Source organism: Nyctereutes procyonoides, unplaced genomic scaffold (assembly GCF_905146905.1).
Source record: "Nyctereutes procyonoides isolate TBG_1078 unplaced genomic scaffold, NYPRO_anot_genome, whole genome shotgun sequence".
Lineage (NCBI taxonomy): Eukaryota > Metazoa > Chordata > Mammalia > Carnivora > Canidae > Nyctereutes > Nyctereutes procyonoides.
Genome location: NW_026575120.1, coordinates 43,940,945 through 43,962,201, shown reverse-complemented (window position 1 = coordinate 43,962,201; position 21,257 = coordinate 43,940,945). Strand labels below are relative to the sequence as shown.

At 36.0% G+C, this 21,257-nt stretch overlaps 1 protein-coding gene across 1 annotated transcript in view; it reads left to right on the top strand.

The window, feature by feature from the left end:
• The window catches only part of CSMD1 (CUB and Sushi multiple domains 1), a 1,869,885-nt gene that overhangs the window by 552,147 nt on the left and 1,296,481 nt on the right, over positions 1-21,257 (top strand). The window contains 1 exon segment of the mRNA XM_055335505.1: positions 7,034-7,146. Coding sequence (XP_055191480.1) covers positions 7,034-7,146 — 113 coding nt within the window.

Genomic DNA, 21,257 nt, shown 5'->3' with positions numbered 1-21,257 from the left:
GAGAGCCTACTTTCCGTTCTCCCTCTGCCTCTTCCCTCTGCTCTCTCTCGCTCTCTCTCCCAAATAAGTAAATAAAATCCTTTAAAATAAGCGCTACCACATTATGTGATGTCTAACCCTATGCAAATAAATATTTAAGATTTAAGATTTCCAAATGGCCTATGACCAAATGAAATTATCCACAACAACTTTTGTTCAATTTAATTTTGGAAACTAATGAGAGAATGTTTGGTTGTTAAATACTGTTTTCTTGGTATTTATTTATTTATTTATTTATTTATTTATTTATTTACTAGTTTGATTATTTTCATCCGTTAACATTTTCTTGACTGCTTCTCAGGCCCGAACCCTCCAATCTATTGTTTTTATTAAATTCTTTAAGGTAATTCTAGATTTCCCCACAGTGGTGAGAAATAACACAGGGAGATTATGGGGACTCTACCCAATTCCCACAAAGGTAGTCTCTCAAAAGTGACACCGTACAATACTGACACGGAACTGGTGGAGATACAGGCCACTTTGCAGCACCATGGGAATCCCTCATTAGTTCTTGGATAGCCACACACACTTCCCTTCTGCCCCTACCACCTCCTTCATCGCTGGCCACAAAAAAACCCTCTTCCCGTTTTCAATAATATTGCCACGTCAAGTATGTTTTCAAAATGGAATAGTATAGCCTGTAACCTTTAAGGATTGACTTTATTTTTTCCACTATGTGTCATTTTCCTGAGTTTCATCCAGGTGGTGCCCGTCAATAGTTCATTTCTCTTTCTCCCTGAATAGCAATACATGATATAGATGTGCCACAGTTTGTGAACCATTTACCTTTGAGTCATGTCCAAGTTTTTATTTCTTTTTTTTTTTTTAATTGAAGTAGAGTTGACATGCAATGTTATATTAGTTTCAAGTGTAGAACACAGCGACTTGACAGGTCTGTTCATCATGTGGTTCTCACCACCAGTGCAGCTCCCATCTGTCACCATACCCACAATTAACAACCAGGGACTATGTTTCCTATGCTGTGCCTTTATTCCCATGACTTATTCATCCCATAACTTCATCCCCCCCTTTCCCCCCTTCACCCATCTTTCCTCTCCCCTCTCATCTGACAACCACCTATTTGCTCTCTGATTTATGGGCCTGTTTCTGGTTTTTGTTTGTTTCTTCATTTTGTTTTTTAGATTCCACATACAAGTGAAATCATATGGTATTTGTCTTTCTCGATCTGACTTACTTTTACTTAGCATTATACCCTCTAGGTCCATCCACGTTGTCACAAATGACAAGATTTCATCCTTTCTTTATGACTGAGAGTCCATGGTTTGTGTGTGTGATGTGTGTGCATTTATATCATTCCATTCCACATATACACAGACACCACACAACCCTCCCATATGTACACATCATCTTCTTTATCCATTCACGTATTGATGGACACTTGAGTGGCTTCCATACCCCAGCCATTGTAACTAATGCTGCAATAAGCATAGTGTCTATTAGTGATTTTGTTTTCTTCGGGTAAATACCCACTGGTGGAATTACTGGACCATGTGGCATTTCTATTTAACTTTTTTGAGGAATCTCTGCACTGCTTTCCACAGAGGCTGCTCTAATTTACATCCCCACAAATGTACACAAGGGTTGCTTTTCTCCGCATCCTCCACCACCATTTGTTATTTCTTGTCTTCTTTATTCCGGCTGTTCTGACTGGTGTAAGGCAAATTCTCACTGTGGTTTTGATTTGCATTTCCCTGATGATGAGTGATGCCGGGCATCTTTTCATGTCGGCCATCTGTATGTCATTTTTGGAAAAATGTCTATGTACGTCTTCTGCTCATTTTTTAATTGGATTTTTTTTGGTGTTAATCTGTGTAAATTCTTTTTATATTTTGCATATTAACTCCCCACGGAATATATGATTGACAAATATTTTCTCCCATTTGGTAGGTCACCTTTTCATTTTGTTGATGGTTTTTTTCACTGTGCAAAAGCTTTTTATCGTGGTGCAGTACTAATAGTTTAATTTTGCTTTTGTTTCCCTTGCCTTAGGAGACATATCTAGAAAAAAATGTTGCTATGGCCCATGTCAGAGAGATTACTGTCAATGTTTTTTTCTAGGAGTTTTATGATTTCAAGTCTCGCATTTAGATCTTTTATCCTTTTAAGTTTATTTTTGTATGTGGCATAGGAAAGTGGTCCAGTTTTATTTTTACATGTAGTTGTTCAGTTTTCCCCAACACCATTTATTGAAGAGACTGTCTTTTCCCCAGCGTATAATCTTGCGTCCTTTGCTGAAGATTAATTTTCCATATAATTGTGAGGGTATTTCTGCGCTACTTCATTCCATCTATTTATGCGTGTATTTTTGTACCAGGACCATACTGTTTTAGTTACCACAGCTCCCAATTTTTTATTATTAAGAACAAAACTGCTATAGACATTTGTGTGCATGTTTTGTATGACCACACATCTTCATTTCTCTGGGGTAAATGTCTAGGAGAGCAATTGCTTGGTTGTTATATATTTATTTTTTTAAGAAACTGTCAAACTATTTTCCAGAGTGGTTGTACCCACTAACGATGTAGGAACAACCCATTTTCTCCACATTCTTTCCAGCTTTGATATTGTCACTGCTTTTGGTTTTGACCATTCCGCATGTGTTTGCACTGATATTTCTTTGTGGCTTTAATGTGTATCTCTCCAATGACTAGTAATGTTGAGAATCTTTTCATATACATATTTGCCATCTCTATATCCTTTTAATGAAATGACTCCTCATATCTTTTGCCTGTTTTCTGATTGGATTGTTTGTTCCTTCACTATTGAGTCTTTAATGTTCTTTATATATCCTAGACAGTTATCCTTTGTCAGATACATTGTTTGCAAATATTTCCTACCAGTGTGTAGTATGTCTTTTCACCCTCTCAGTGGGGTCTTTCACAATTTTTTTTTATTTTTATGAAGTCTGACATGTCAATTTCCTTTATAAATTATGCTTTTGGTGTCCAGTCTAGGAATCCTTCAGTTAGCCATAGATGTTCCTCTATGTTTTTTCTAAAATTTTTATAGTTTTAAATTTATATCTATATAAATATATAAATATATTTATACTTTATATAAATACATAACGTTCTAAAATTTTTATAGTTTTAAATTTATATCCATATTGAGTTAATTATTAGATAGAGTTTAGATTTTGGTATAGGCTCATTTTTGTTGTTTTTGCCTGTGGACATCCGTTGTTCCAACATCATTGTCAACAGATCACCTTTACTCCACTGAGTTGCCTTAGCACCTTCGGATCAGTTGGACGTGTTTATGTGGGTCTGTTTTGGGGTTCTCTGTTCTCATCCATTGATGCATAGATCTGTTAATTTGCCACATGATCTTGATTACTGTATTTATAAAATAATTCTTGAAAGTGAATAGCCTGAATTATTTTATTCTTTTTTTTTGAAATTATTTAAGCTATTCTATTAGGGCTTGAAGGCTTTCTCCTAAATATGCATGTTTTAGTTGAATCTTGCCTGTACTTTCAAAATATCTTGTTGGTATTTAGATAGAAATAAAATTAAACCTGCATATAAATTTAAGGAGAATTGATATCTTCACAGTATTGAGGTTTCCAATTTGTTAGCATGGTATATTTCTCCACTTATTTAGTTGCTTACTGATTTCTTTCCTCAGCATAGCACAGTTTTGAGGGCATATTTTCTATCTGTTTTGTTACAGCTAAGCATTTAAAAAATGATTACAAGTGACATTGTTATATTTAATTTTGGTATCCATGTGTTCAATGCTAGTATGCATAAATGCAATTGAATTTTGTATGTTCACTGTGTATCCTTGCTCATTTCAAGTATTAGCTCCAGGAGTTTTCATCTAGACTCCTTGGCATTATCTATGGAGATAATTGTGTCATCTGCAAAGAGGGGGCAATTTTATTTCTTGCATCCTAATCCATATGCATTTGTTTTCTCTTCTTGGCTTACTGCTCTGGCTGGATCTTCCAGCACAATGTTGAATAAAAGTGGTGAGATCAGACATTTTTGCCTTGTTCTCTCAGTCTTAGGGGAAAGCATCCAGTCTTATACCATCAAATGCCATGTTAGGTGTAGATTTTTAAGATACCTATTATTAAGTTGGGGAAGTTTTCATCTATTTATATTTTACTGGAAAGTTTTCTCATGATTGGATATTTACATATGTGCAATTTTTTTTTCTCTTTCTACATAGATTATCATGATCTTGTGATTTTATTCTTTAGGCTGTTGTGATGGCTGATTATATTGATTGATTTTCAGATATTGAACCATTTTTACATTCCTGGAATAAACACCACTTAGTCATGTTGGAGAATCTTTGTTATATTTTTATTCTGTTTGCTTTTACTCTGTTAATTTTTTTTCTGCTAAAATTTTTTATATCCATATATATGAGAACTATTATTAGTTTGTTGTTTTCTTCTCTTGCAAAGTTTTTGTCTGGTTTTGGTATCAGGGTATCTTATCTTGGGCTGCCACAGTGAAATATCATACACTGGGCAGCTTAAACAGCCGAGCTATATTTTCTCATAGTTCTGGATGTTGATACCTCATATCAGAAATCAGGCTCTGGCGAGGACTCTCCCTGGCTTACAGACACCTGCCTGCTTCTCACCATTGCTCATATGGCTTCTGCTCAGTGAATGCATGTTGGGAGCAGGAGGGGTTGGGGCGGGGAGGGAGTCTGTTTCTCTTTCTGTTCCACTTATGAAGCCACTAATCCTATCAGATTAGCACCTCAGGCTAGGATCTTATTTTATCTTAATTATCACCTAAAAGCCCTGTCTCTACATACAGCTACATTGAGAGGTAAGGGTTCAATATATGAATTCGGAGGCAATAATTCAGTCCACAGTGTAGGGTAACTGTAGTGTTATAAAATACATAAGGAGGCTGTCCAACTGCTTCTACTTTCTGGAAGAGACTGAAAAACTGAGATCCATTTTTTCAAATGCTTGGTAGATGTCTTAGTGCATTCGGGTGGCTGTCTAAGTGTATATAGCAGAATAGCATAGACCAAGTGGCTTCTAAACAACACAGATTTACTTCTCACAGTTCTTGAGCCCGGGAAGTCCAAGATCATGGTGCCAGCTGATCGGTGTCTGCTGTGAAGGTGTTCTGTTACGGAGTCAGCACCTTCCTGTTGTCTTGCTCCTCACATGGCAGAAGGGGCGGGGGATGTTCTGGAATCCTTTTGATAAGGGTGCTAGTCCCATTTATGGGGGCTCTGCCCTCAGGATCTGATTACAAACCAAAGGCCCCACTCTAAACATCATCACCTTGGGGGTTCGGTTACAACTTAACGACTTTTGGGGAACAAACATTCTGTCTACATCAGGAGATTTCGCCTTTAAAACCACTTGGACTTGGAGATGCTTTTAGGAAAGTTTTGATAGTTATAAGGCTGTTCAAATGTTCTATTTTATATTCAGTAAGTTGTGTTAGTTTGTGCTTTTTTAAGGAAGCAGCCTGTTTCATGAAAGTCATTAAACTTATATATGCATTTTCTTTGTAGTTTTCCCTTTTTACTTTATATCTGTGGGGTCTCTAGTAATATTTGCTGTTTTATTCCTGATATTAGGTATTTGTATCTTCTACCTCCCTCACTTTTTGTGTCCGTGTTGCTGGATGTTTGTTGGTTTTGTGGATCTTTTCAAAGAATTAGCTTCTGTTTCACTGTTTTTCTCTTGTGTTCTTCTATTTTAAATTTCTTTGATTTCTCTTATATTATTATTATTTATTCTGTTATTTATTTTATTATTACTATTATTTATTATTATTTACTTATATTAGTTGCCTTCTCTTTGCTTTAGGTTTATTTTACTCTTCCTTTTCTAAGTCCTTCAGATGGGAGTTTGGGTTGTTAATATGAGAGTTCTCCTCTTTTATAATGTGTATTTTTAATACTATTAACTTCCTTCTCTGTACTGCCTAGCTGGATCCTCTAACTTTTGATATCTTGTGTTTTTATCTTTACTCATTTCAATGTATTTTTTCTTCATTTCCCTTAAGAGTTCCTCTTTGATCCACGGATACTTAGAAGTGTGCTGTTCGGTGATTGGTGATGGGCCTGTCATTTTTCTCCTAGGAGTTTCTAGTTTGATTCTGAAACCTACAGCAGCTGGAATTGGGTATTTAACACCATAGACTTACTGGCAAACCAGAATTTCTCTACAAGGGATGAACATTCAGACTTACTGCTTTTGGAATCAGAGATTTCTGTTCAGACTATACTAAATCATGTATCTAGAGATAACCCACTTAATTAGCAAACTTTAGGTAAAATATAAATTAACAAAGCATTTATTTGACCTTGTGGAAAGCTTACTCTAGAAAGCATTATGCATAAAGTCTATATTATTATCCGAGTTCACTCATTCAGACTGCTGACTTTATCATCAGTAAAATTTCTAAATATATCTAAACCTAGTGATAGATGTAAAACACATCTGAGAACCCAAAGGCTTGTCTTGAAAGCCAAACATTAAAATCAATTCATTTGACCTCCGCTAGGGGTTATTTGCTTATTATGTTGTGACTAGTATATGTTTTCTTTTCAAGAAAGCTAGGATTTATTTGGGTTTGATAATGAGAATCAGCACATTAACTATGAGTTGTGACAACTGACCATCTGATAGTTTAGGAAGACAATAATAAATCAAAGTACATGTAAAATCACATTTTTTTCCACATAGCATGTATGAGGATCACTTTGCATTAAGCTCCATGTCCCCTGCTTCATGCAATGGTGTATGACGCAATTTCTTTAAATAGAATTTTCTCAAAATTTGTTTAAATACGTGGTTACTTAAGCATGTTTAATTTCAATTACCTGGCAACACCTTGAGTGTGGATCATGTAAATTGTTTAGTGACACATCTCAGATAAACGTACCACAGGAAAAGGGAAATGGAGTGACTTCATCAAATAAGCTTGAATAAAAAAATTTGACTTTTTAACTCTGTTCATGTGTTTTTTTCATGGTTTAGATTATCGGGGTTCCAGTTGCCGTCCTCCATAGTCAGCACGGGATCTATCCTCACGCTGTGGTTCACAACCGACTTCGCGGTGAGCGCCCAAGGCTTCAAAGCCCTGTACGAAGGTAGGACATTACAGTGCTCTGCACACACCTACCGTCCAGTCGGTCTTCTTCTTGCTACTGGGGGCTAAAGATCTTGATGCAAACACAAGCTGCTATTTCAGAGGTGGTTTGATGTCATAAACATTTGGTTTTGTGTAATATATTGATGATTGCAGAACATTGCCTACTATAAGTGCCCAACTGTCCAGCGCAAAACACGCATTTATGATTTTCCTTTATGGGAAGTTACTCTTTTGAGTTGGAGAAGTGGTTTCTCCCTTGACGTGGCACAGAGAAGTTTTGAAATTTTTGATTACTAATTCACAGCACTGCTTTTCTGGGAAATATTCACTTTTAACTCAGAAGTGTTTAAAGAATTTAATTCTTAAGGTTTTCACTGGACAATACTATGGCTAGTGCTTAAGGAAAGAGAGTACCATTATGTGAGTTTTTCTTGCAAAAGCTGAAACTTTTAATTGAGAAGATTGTTTTGGTTTGACTGTTTGGTTGGTGTAAGGCATCTGGAGTTTGTTTGCGCTTTCAGATTCTGTGCCTAGGTATCCTTTGGAATCTTGATATTGTTGTACTATTGTTGAATTTAGGGGCAAAAATTAAAAAAAAAAAGAGGAAAGGGAATATATCCTTGAGAGAGGAAGGAATAAAGATGATTTCCTTTTGGGAATTCAGTTTTAAGAAAAGACTGTACTAATTCTCTCAATGCTGAGGTGCGTCTGTTTTCATCTTGTTTTACAAAGATAGTTAAAATTTTCTTTCATGTGTAATACAAAGACTATTATTTTTGACATAAATAAATGCCAGAGCCCGTGAATTGAAAATAGACTGTAGGTAGGTGTAGAAGCCAATCCCTGTTTTTAACCTCGGTAACTTAGGATCTTGTTCTGAATTAAGTCACATCTATACCTGTCTTGGAATACCACTTGCGGAAAAATCATTCTTTGTGGAAACCTAAGGGTAGAGTGTTCTTTGCACTGATCAATTTATCTTTTTATTTCAAGTCTTGGGTGAAGTGATGTTTAGGATTGTTTACTCTTCTGACTCCAATGTCTGTCAGGCCACTGTATTTATATACAAACCAGCATCAGGATATTTAATATACTTGAAGGTATTTAAGTCTATTACCATCTGGGAATAACCTAATCTTTGGAGAGTAACAAGCTAACTGAAGATTAATAGGTGCTATTAGCTTTAAAATTTGTATATACCTGCCCCTTCTGCATATGCTAACTTCACGTAATTCTTTTGCTCAGCCTTGCAAAAGTGTTTCTAAGGCACCCTATCCTTGCTCCCCTTGAAGTATCATTTGTCCAGTCAACATAGCTGATATTTGCTCAGATGGTTGATAATGCTTCAATATTTTAGGAATTTTGGCAATTTCCCTCTCTTTTTTGACAAAGTTGATACTTGAATGTTTGTTACATTTTGCTCAATTTCCTAAGATAAATGTTGTGTAGACTTGGTTGATGTTGAATGATTGCCTCATGAGTAATTCTATCCACTCTTTCTGCTGCAATCACTGGTTGTCATGATGGTATATGACACACGATTGGTGAGATTGTCTCTTTTGGAAAAAAATATTTATGCATTATTTTTAAAAATGAGAAAAGTAGACCAGGAGTTAAGTGTAATGTGCATTGTAAAATTGCTGATATGTAGGCATGTTCTTTTTGAAATTTATATTTTAAATAACGACATTGTAATATAGTCTGATATTTACAACTGGATAGAAGCCTTTTGAATGGAATTAAAAACTGCTTTGTCAGCAAAAACAAAATTGTATGTAATATTTAATATCTCTATTTTGTAAATATTTCTCCATTAGCTTAAAGGTTTCCTGAGAAAATCAATGTGTACTATCTGGAGAAATAAGGCCAACTGTGGTCTCAACAGAGGATTAAGGACTGGAGAATTTATTCAAAAGAGAGTAAAGCTTTCAGTGCAAGCACTGGCTGATTTATCAAGTCTAATTTGCATAGAAAGTTAGGTATAGCTATAGGCAATGTCACTGAAAAAAGTGAGATTTTGTGAAAAATACTGCATATATATTCACACATACTCACTCATATAAAATATAAAGCAGAACCAATGATAAAGGTCAGAAAATTATGTAAATTTTTGGGGGGAAGCAGAACACTGAATCCTCTAAAGGATTCAGATTTCCCTGTTTCCCAGGAGTTTTTTTATTTTGATGACACTGTCCATCAAGTAATTAATATAAACCAAGTAATATAATAAAATTCTGATGTTTTATCCAAGACCTCTAAAGGAAATTTAATTTAATTTAGATATTAAACAGTAGATCAGCTTGTTCAAAAAATAATATTTTATAGTCTTAAATTAGTACTGCTTTTTCAGGTTAAAATTATAATTTATTTAATATTACCAGATTGATGTTCAAATTTTTAATTTAAGTGCATTTGCTTACATTGAAGAAAATCTTTCAAACTTTTAAAGTCTGTCTAAACATGATAACCTTGATAAGAAGTTTAATCCAGGCGCTGAACTTTGAAGTTTTCTGGCAGTAATTTGGAATAGGCACTATTTACATAAATTATTATTCATGCATGGAAATATTATACTACATAATGAGTATGAAAACAATAATTTAAAAATTCTAATTAATGCGTTCAGTCATTGAATTTAACCCTGGAAATTAAACAGAAATATTTATAAATTTCACAGTAACATCTCTCATCTACAGTAATTGACTCTCTAAATATGGAGACTTTCAGGATCTTAGTAAATTTATAGCCTGTCAGTAAAATCAACATATTGCAAAACATGCATGCAGAATAAAATTAAAGCTACCAAATTCATAGGGTATTTTGTAACATTACATTTGCTAGTTTCATCATTGAACATTTTTCTTTTTAGTAAACTAAATAATTTGCATATTTTTTGGTAAATTTATAACAGAAAACTTTGAGACTACACATAATTTACCATGAACAGATAATTTACCATGACATGGATTACTATCACACCTTCTATATTTGCCTAATATTGAAGTATTATGTATGTAAAGAACAATTATTCATATATTTCTATTTGCCAACTTTAGTTTGCTAAAAGTTAAAAATACCAAAAAAAAAGCCTGCTTTACTTATTTCATCAAGATTATGTATGACTTAAGAAAAATATCATTTAGGAGATCATAAAATTGACATGTCAAGGCATGAAAAATATTATGTAATGACAGCACCCATGACAAGGTGTGGGCCTCACTTTACTTGAGCACAGGGAGAACAAATGAAGTTGGTGATGTGAAAATCTAGACCTGGCCCCAAAACACCTGTCACTCTTTTTATTTTTATTTTTTTTTCACTTTTTGAAAGGAGATGCCTCTTTCTTTCTTCCTTTTCTTTCTTTCTTTCTTTTTCTTTAAGATTCCTCTATTTTTAATGTTTTTTCTTATTTGTGAAAAAGTAAATTAAATGTTAGAAATGCTTATGAATATATCATGAAAACTCCTCAACCTGACATTTTAGTTATTTCATCTGATGTCTGATTTATTTTTAAATGACTTTTCTTGTGTTACTATATTTTGGCTTTGTTCTGGTAATCATTCAAATGTTTTATTGACTATTTCCTAATTTTTATTTGTTGCTGTTTGACTTTTTTTTCTTGATTAAATTTTTAACATATAGTTTTCACAAATTATTTACCATAGTTAGGTTGACTTTTTAGATATTTTTGCAGGTAAAATAAGTTTTCTTGGACATTGGCTGTATTTTTTATAATTCTGTATTTTGTGTGAGATCGGATTTTTATTATACAATACCATTTACATTTGGGTAGAAAATAACCAACTCTGTGATTCAGATTAATGTATACAATGTGTATTCACTAGAATCAGTAGTTTCCTTGTATGGAACATTTTTCAAAAGTATAGGGCCATCCCATTGATTGGGAACCTAATTTTCTTTGAAGAATTGGCAAAGGCTTCTTATCTATGAGAAAGTAGATATTTTAAAGCAATAAGAATTAAAATAATATTCATATTTTGACATGGATATTTATATCTGGTGAGGTAGAAGGAAGGTTACACTGGATTCTTGCCTAAGGCAAAACTGGTAAATGGTAAGATACTATTATTTTCAAAATTTCTTTAAAAATAGTTGCTGACATAGTAGATGAAAAGGGAAAAATTTCAACGACAAATATAGATAGTCATATATTTTGATCATAAGATGCTGATTTTACACACTCAGCTTATCCCTCATCTTTCTAAGGTTCCCATCTTAGAATATACTGGACTTTAATTTTATGCATGCAATGTAAGAATCTGAATGTCAGAATCTATTTGAATGAAACCAATACTGGTGGTATAATGGGGAAGAATTTGACATACTAAACAGTAAAAATTTGCTTGTGGCAGGAAATTGTGTTTCATGTAAAACAGTTCATTAATTGGAATGAGAAAAACAATTGCCCATGAAGCTAGTTTAAGAACTTCCCCTGGGTTATAAAATGCTTTTCTAAAGAAATTGTGCTTTTTCAAGTTTTTTTTTATCTTAAAATTATGCATTCTACAATTATAACATGATTTTGATTACTAAAGTATATGCATCTCTGTGGATGGATGACAGATACATACATGATACATGTGTGTGTAGGATGGTATGAACTCCTGTATACATTTCCTTATTAAATTCTCACACGATTCCTCTAAGCAAAATAAAGTTGCCTAATATTATCAAGTAGAGAAAAGTGAGGTCATAACTCACAGTAATTGAGTTTGCCAAGACCACATAGCTATGGAATTGTGAAAGCAGAGATTAAACACTAGCCTGCCTGTTTCCCAAAGTTGTAATTTGTAACCAGTCACCACAGAGCCTCTCATATGCTTATATGCTTATGTTTATTTGTGTACACATATGCAGAGGCACTCCCATGACTGTACGTGTTTATACACGTGTGCAGAGAATTACATTTTTGCAAAAATACATACACAAATGCATATACATGTGCGTGTACACACATACGTATACTCCAGAGAATGTGTATGTGGTTATGCAAGTTGACACACAGATGTCCTCATTCATTCTTTTTCTCATTTATTTACTTAGCATTCACTGAGCATCTCCCAGTGACCCAATGTTGAGCTAAGTGATAGGAATACGCAGATGAGAGGGGGAGGTTGCTTCTGAAGCCATAGTGAAGGAGAGAATGGTCCCATTCCGGCAAAAATAAAGAGTAGCTGGTGTTTGATAAGATCAGGCAACGAGGGAAGGCCAGCTGCCCTTGGGGATCGGGTACAGGTCATTACAGAGTCAATGCTTGGGCTCAATCTCAGATACTGTGCTGGAGAAGCTCATGTGGCAAATGCCTTCATGTGTCAGGCACTGAATAGAAGCTCTCCAGGAAGGTCGAAATGGGAGGATCTTTCTGAGTGAGGAAGACTCATGTACAAAACTATGGAGGAAAACCAATTATTGTGTTTAAAAATGCAGAAGCAAGGGGAGGTTGATGGAGGGCTGCCTGGAGGGGGAGATGGCAGGCCTCCGTTCTCCTCAGGCTTCACAAGGGCCTGGAGTGCAGCCCCTGTCCCCCCTCACTTGAGGAGGTCGGGTCATGTGGTTTCATCTGTGGGCTACAGCACTTCCTCTGTGCCATCCTGAAAGAAAGGCTGAATTAATTCTACTGGACTTTTAAATAAACTGTAGCATCTTTGTCTGTGCTTCCATTTCACAATATGTCACCTTTTGGCCTTTAAATCATGGCTGTGGTATCGGAAACCCTGCAAGGAGAGAGGTGATAAGGATCTGGTAAATTCCAAATTCCACAGCACTTTCTCCTTGGGGCCAGCCAGCACTCGGTACAGCATCTCTCCTGCCCTGTCTTCATGTCCCCAAGGGCAGGAATGGGCTCTAAAGGAAAATTGCAGTCCTCGACATTTGTCATCACATGAATATTCAAAACCATTTTTTGTTGAGAAATCTGCATTTGACCACAATTTGATTTCATCTACTCTTTCTTTCTCTTTTCTCTCCCCTTCAATCCCTAAAAGGAAAACCACTAGTGAGTGACCCCATTAAATGACATGAATTTGATTTTCCCTCTGGTTAACACATCCTCTCATCCAGAGGTTTCTGAAACAGCACTGAAATGATTTAGAGACAAACAGATGAGGTGGTCCACAATGTGCTCAAGCTGTTCATGTTTAAAAAATAATGGACTTAACACAGGCTGTCGCAATAAGCTTGCAAGAACTTAAAATGGATTAATTTAATTTATTATGCGTTTATGTCATGGATGCAAATGGCCCACATTTTCATGTATTATGTAGGTTTTCACCAGGGAAAAGGGAATCTTGGCTGCAGTGCAGCCCTTTCGTTCTGGGGTTCACTGAGTCATTAACTCCGGGGCTGGGGTGAGGCTCCTGATGGACAGTGTGTTTCTCCTTGGCTGAATATATTTGGCATTTCCCTCTGACACATCCCTCAAGGAGAATTTTCTTTCCTTTAACATGCGTGGATCTGGACTTAGAAAGAGCAGCTAGATTATTACCCTTCAAGCTCAAAGCTTTATTTAGAATGTCAGCACTGATTTATTTCTCCCTTGAAGTGATTATCCAAACTCAACCTGAATTAAAGCGTAGAGCATGAATGACCCACCTGGCAGGAGAGAAAGCTTTCTGACTAAAGAAAGTGATGGTGGAAGAACGGTAGTTAGCTGTCCATGAGCTGACACTTGAACGTCATCTTGGGTTTATAACAAGAGATGAGGCTGGAACAAATGGGAACTTTCAGAATCCCTTTGCTTGTGACTATTTAGGTTGTGTGGGTTGATACACCCAGGTAAGGACATGCCTTCACCTTAGAGTGAGCAGAGTTGTTGGCCCTCATATCAGACCTCTACTTCTCTAGGCTCACTTGCCAGAGCTTGAGCTATTTTTTGTTGTCGTTGTTCTTCATTTGCTCACCTTTTCACCAACAGGTACATGAGAACCACCAAGCAATGATTTTAGAATGGCCCTGGAAAATAATTATTGCTGTTAGTAATATCAGTGCTAACACTTCCAAAGAGCATAGACATAGGAGGAATATGACTACTTTTTTGAAAGGACAATGTTAAAGCGATCAGCATATAATGGGGAAGAAAAAAAGAAAAAAAAAGAGATGCAGACCTCCCAGAAAGAAATGAGTTCAACCAATCTAGCAAGGCCTAGATGTAACCCATGGGCATTGACACATTTGATGAAAGAAGAAAAGATAAAATAAGTGCCTGAGGCAAAACATGTTGCCAGAGGCAAAGCCATGTCCAGTCCAGCTCAACCAAGAGGCTGTCCGTGCTGTTGCAAGATCATTGAGTCTGAGAGTCCATTGAACAGCCATGTCTGTTGGGAGTGTGAATGCATGGAGGCCACTTCAATCTGTCCCTATACTATATCTCTGACTTCCTTAATTTGGGGACCATCTCATTTTCTATGAGGCTCTAAAATTACATGCATGATTTTGTGTTGTGTGTGTTTTTCTATGGAAGACATTTGCCAGACTTGAGCAAGTTCTCAAGAGTTTCATAACTAATGACAAGGTCAGAATGACTTGTGTAGATTTATGATAAAGCTCCGTTCACCTGCGGCATCAAGTGCTCTTTCATCTGATTTCTATCACTTATCTTATTTCTTATTTTTGTTGTTCTGATTCCATGTTTAAGCAAGAAGCCTTCAGGTTACAATGTGGTGTCACGTATAGGCCTAAATTGAGAGAAAAAGGACTGTTATCAGTGTAAATAGTCTTGGTTTCTGTGAATTGCAATTTATTAATTTGGCATTTTGAGTATATATATATATATATATATGTATATATATATATATATATACATATATATTAAATAATGTGTAGTTACCCCAGAGAGATGGAATCTACTCGTATGCATTAGAAAATTTGGTTTCCGATTCAGTAGAAGTAAATTACTATACATTCATTAAAATAACACATTCTTCTCTGAGGTCTATTGAGAGAGACTGAGCCAGTTTTTTGCCTTGACAACACGTGCATGCACACGCGCACGCACATATACACACATACTCATTCTATAGCTATGTACGTTTTTCTTTCAAGCATCACCACAAGGAAATCTTTTTTTCCCCCAAAATTCTCACATTATTAAAAAGATTCAGTTAGTTTTAGTCCTGTATGTCCGTAATATATGAAAGGGAGGAAAAGACAGTATAATCCTATCCTGGTGAAACGTGTTTTGAAGCACTTTCATGTGTCTTTATGTGCCGGAGTATCCACATGTCATGTACATGCATTGCATACACACATGTGTGCTCGTGTGAATATTCAGGGAATTGTAGAGTAACTGAATTGTTAAAAGCACATTACTTTGGGAAGTAATTGGAATGGGAGGAATTTGGAGGAAGATTTGTTTGATTTCTCTCTATAGTTGTATCATTTAACTTGTTGCAAGGAGCATTGAAAAATAAAATTGCTTCATGAACATCATGAAGCGAGATGATGTGGACATTGGTATTCTTAAGTGAATCTCCTCTGACTCTCACCTGAAGTTGAACGAAGTAGAACCAGGTGATCAAAAGTTCTTCAATGCTATATTGTTGTCAAATGTCTGACTTACTGCCTTTGAAGGCATCCCTGTAGCTGACATGTTTCCATTGTCTGAGAATGAGAAGACCATGCATCCTCACTAGAAGTCCACGTGCAGAAACAGTAGCCTGTCCAAAGAGGACATGATAAAAAAGCAAAGTAATTCCATAGAAAAGGCATCTTCCAAATCATCATTTGGTAACAAGATAAGGATTGGTTAATATTTGTCCTTGGAGGGAGTTCCCAAACCATGAGTAATTGTACTTGCATCTCTTAAAATATTTCTTCTTGATTATAATTTAATTTATTCCTTGTACTCCTTCATCCCCCAAGACTTTTTTGTTTGTGATGATTTTTTTAAACCTATCTCTTGTGTCAAAATTCCCTGAGCTTGTAAGAATTTATACAAACAACATTTGGAAATAACTCATCTCAGGTAATCTCTGAAAAATAAAAATTCATCATCGTTTAAGATGAAACTTTATGAACAAAAATTATGAGACTGAGTGATTTTTGAATAATGTCTCTTCTTTGGCCGCATGGATCTGTAACGTGTGACTCAATACAGTGGAAATCAGATGATGTCTCTCACCATTGAAAGACTGTCAACCACTAGCTAGCTGTTATTTGGGGCCTAGGGATGGAAAACATTAGGGGAGACTAATTATGTAAATGTATACACGTGGATGAGGGCAGGGATCCTAAGGTCTGGGTGTTATCCAGTTCCCCGGTCACAACAAGTGTGCCTCTCCCACGTGTTACACAGGCATTGACTGCATCAGATTCCTTGTTGTAAGATGAAGCAATAGTGGCACCTGCCTCACACAATTGCTGGGAGACTTACACAAAATTAGCTGCTGCAATGGTTTGGCTCAGTCTCTGGTGGTGTAAAAATGTTAACCTCTGCTTCTAGTTCTGCAGATTGGTATGAAAAATGCCCTCAATAGGTATAGTGTGTCCTTATTTCTTCAAACTGTGAATTACGTAATATCTTTTTTTAATACTTATGCCCCTCTCTCTTGGGCTAATATCCCCTCTTTGCCACCCTATGCTTGGACACCTGAGTCTCTTCGTCTTTTCTATGTAGTGAAAAAAAATTGCCAGATGTAGATGATTTTATGAGTTTCTAAGTGAGAATGCAACATATCATTTTATTCCAACTAAGAGGTTGGGTGGTACTTACTGGTTTTAGGACAAGCTTGGAAATTGTGCATTGTGGTTAGGGTTACTTCTCATTTTTTCTCAAATATCAACTCATGTATGTAGGTATTTTTGTTGTTGTTTGTTCATCATTTTAAAATAACAGGAGTATAGTATAGAGGTCACAGAGGAAAGGCAAAAATTACTTTTTTTTTTTTTACAGTTGCTGCTGGCTATAGTTGGTTAGTCTGAGGTAACACAAGGAAGAGATGTGAAAGAATAAGGTTGATTTGGATTATGAAAAGAAAAAAAATAGGCATACATTGAAACCAGAAGGATCCAAGAATGCTGGAAAGGCACGTGAAATATTTAAATTAGAACAAAAATACTACAACGTGACAGATATATCAAAATCATTTTAGTTTTAAAGATAGAGAAAACTCCCCTCCTCAGATCCTTTTGTGAAAGATATATATGTTACATTAAATATAATTAGTCTGTAGCTATATGTAAAACTTCATATTTAAACAATGCTTCACCCTCTGATGTATGGCTGAATAAACACCAAATATGCATCCAAATGATAAAAAGAGATATAAATGTTTATCTGCAGAGTTCTTAAATCAGTCTACAGGAGATTCAGAATTCATTTCCATTCCTGACTTTGCATTTAGATGTAAATTTATTATCATTTCTGATATCCTTGCTACCTAAGGTTGACGGGTCACTGAATGTCAAAAAGGCATCTGTGTTGCTAAATCTAAGCATATGTTTCAAAGGGTATGTTAGTCTAAAAAGTTTCCAAACTTATTGGGTGGTTTCTTCATTTTTATTGCTTCTTTAAATGTAGTCAGAAATTGGTAATCTACAATCTCTTCCGAATAATAGATATAATGGCGACCTCTATAGAATTTATATTTCAAGAGATAGTCCATTACGGGTTTATTCTTAGTTTCAGCAAAATGAGGCACTGATTCTATTACTTGAAATAGCATTATATAGAGTTGTACTATCAGTTGGTGCATTTTCTATATTTTTAGGACAGCTTTAGATTTATAGAAAATCACTCATCTCTTATTATTTTAAATGCTTATGTCACCTCTCATTCCTTGGTGATAATCAGAAGGGCATAGACCTAAATAGGAAATATCTTTGATCGTGTTCAAGCGATCTTTGATCTTTGATCAAAGATGAGAATTCAGAGGCAAAATTTAGCTTATGAATCATGAAAACTAATAATTTTGTCTTGTATTTGTGCTCTCCCAAAGCTTTTCTCTAAGAATTGGTTATGGAAACTCTTGTGCTGCTCAAGTACCCATTTCATGACAGTAGAGGATGAAATGCCCTTTCTAGACAGCCTCTGTGTTTGTTTTAACTAACTTCCTTGCAGACGTTCTTGACATTACTTCTTACAAAATGTAACCTTATATTTCTTTCATATCCTCAGAGAGAAAAAGTATCATAAAAAAAAAAGAGTGGCCTGGGCCTGTCAACTTACAACATTAATTTATACACATCCCATTAAGCTTTTGTAGTCCTTTTAATCAAAAACAAAAAATCTAAGTTTTCATTTTGTTTTTTTTTAATCAGGCCTATATTTTTCCTAAAATATGTTTTTAAATATTAGAATAACGGAATGGAAAGCTCCATTTGGGAAGAGAAGAGGGTGGGTGAGTAGACAGCTGGTGTGTGGGGGACACTGCAATTTCCTCCTGCAGTTCTGCCCAAGTGTAGGAGGGTAACAAATGGGAGATTTTGTGCAGGAATAAGATGCCGAACAATTTCAGCTTTGGATGCGTTAACCATCTTAACTCATAAAAATGGGATTTTAACATTCCACGTCTTATTTTTCATTTTTGAAGACTTTCACACTTGCTCAAAACCTTCCCATATGGCACAATTCTGACATGTGTATCAAAATTTACGTATTTACTTGACTCTTTTTTGGAAGAGAAGTTGAGATGCATGAATCATAAGAACAGTGATAATGAATTATTTTTTTTATATTAAGTTCACCAAGTCAGAGGAACTAGCTGGCATGTGTTTATAATTAATCCATATACATTTACTACCAAAGTTCATGAAAAGTTAAGTGAAGTATCATTGCATTTGTAAACTACCCTATAAAATAACTACAGACAATTTGTACTTTGAAGCATAAACAGTGAACAGAATACAACATTACAATAAGAATACAGCATTAACATTTACAACATATTTTAGGCAGTATTCTAACCACAGACAATGCAGTTATTTTGGTTTTCAACAGCTTCAGTACAAGATCCCATCTAGCAGGTCAAGCCACATCTATGCAGCTCTGCTGCTACAGTGTGAACGCAGCCCTACACCATGGTTGCATGAATGAGCATACGTGTGTTCCAATAAAACTTTATTTACAAATACAGGTGGCCATTGTGTGGGACCCCAGCCCTAAAGCCAGAGCTTTTTCCTTCTCTCAGAAGCCTGATATGCTGTCCTTTTTTTTGGTGGTTTGGCTTCATAATTCAACCCGCCCTCTAAATACGCAGTAGAAAAAGTCAGTGACCCTTCCTAAGGGCCACCTGCGAAGGCCAGGCTTATCGTTCAGCTGTGGCTGACAGCACAACCTTGTGAGTCTCTTGACTCAAACACCTGGAGACTCAGGGCTTTAGAAAATTAAATCATTTTGAAGATGGCGATTAACAAATTGTCTGCTGACGCTTTCCACAGACCTTGTTTAAATTTTCGCCTTTGTATTTCATGTGTAAGACGTGGCCAGTGAGGGCATTGACATTTGATTATGTGCATCCAGGGTGGGCTTCCTGAGTTTCCTTTCTTGTGTCCTTTCTTCTCAGAAGCTCCCAGGTCCACAGAAATTGCACTTTGATTTCAACCCCAAAAACACTCCTTAAACTTCTTCATCTGAAACGAGAGGTCCACTCATCAGATCTTGACTTGCAACCCATCCATGCCTAGGAAACAGCTAGCAGGAGACGTAGGAGAAAGGGGTGGCTGTGAGATACGATTTCTATGTGGTGAGGGGAGCAGTTGAGTCTTCAAAATAATTTTCATAGAACATCTATTTGTCCTTCACATTTCCCGACATCCTGTCATTTTGAATGTGGTGAATTAACAACTGGAGTCTCAGTGCTGAATGTTGTTTATAATGTTTAGAATCGGACTCTCTGAGGACAAATGCACTATAAGAGTCGCTTGAACCATTTGGAAAGGGTTTGGAGCACTTTACAGTATAAAACTGTGCCAGTGGAAAAATCCTACTCAGCATAACTAAATTGTAATATGTGTACTATTATGCTCACTGCCATCTGACAGCTGTTTGGTTCCTCTGTGAAATGAATTAGTGCTGTCATTTTCCTAATAGACCAAAAATAAAATTGCTGGCATTGTTTCCAAGCAGCCAGTTCTAACAGAAGCCAGTCTGAATGAATTGCCCTCTCCCTGGTCACAGTCATGTGTGTTACAGGACAGGCTATCAGAACATAAGGCATTACTCAGAATACTAATTGAGGGAAGCAAAACACTTCTCAGAGCGAGTATTACTTAGGACTGACTCAAAATAACCACGGATGCTTCTGATCCATTGAGTGGCTCCCTTCGAAGGTGACTGTCAAGTCATGCGCTGCTCTGGCTCAGAGTATTTGTAATCACTCACCAAACTCAAATACCCCTAAAGTATCTTTTAGGCTGGTGCTAACTCTAAGGATGGTTTTGTGAAAAAAGTGTCCTGTCTCGTGGCGCTTGAGGAGAAGGGTTATGTGTCTTGTGCGGGGATGATACAATGCTACTCAAAGCCATGTCTTTCTTCTTGACTGTCAGCAGCATCAACAAAAACCCTAATGTTTTAACATAATTGTGAACCCAGGTTGATAGTTTCCGGCACTTATAATTATACACTGAACTACTAGGTGTTTTACGTGGTCTCGTTTTACACTTTAAGACACACTCACACGGATGGGAATTAAAATCCCCATTTGGCAAATGAGGAACTGAAGGTCAGCAATGCGTTTGTACTCACACAGCTAGTAGGGGGCTGCTGCTGGAATTTAAGTCATTCCTACTTTTAGACAATTGAGAAGCAAAAAGATATTAAGGCTGAAAATAGATGGCAAACCCTTTGGTCTATGAGGGTAACTATAATTTCCCTTTCCACTTCTTTTTTTTTTCCCCAAAGCTAAACAGTCCCAGTGCATGCAAAACCATTGCTTTGCATAAATAATAGTCCAAAACCCTCCTTTGAATAAAACACATCGGGTTGTTACATCTTTTCTGAAGTGAAAGTACATGCCAGACATTAGCTGACTGATGGGTAGTATAGTGGTCTAGGATTCCACCCCCCCCCCTTTTTTTTAAGATTTTATTCTTTTAATTTTAATTTTATTTTTTAAATATTTTATTTATTTATTTGTGAGAAACACACACAGA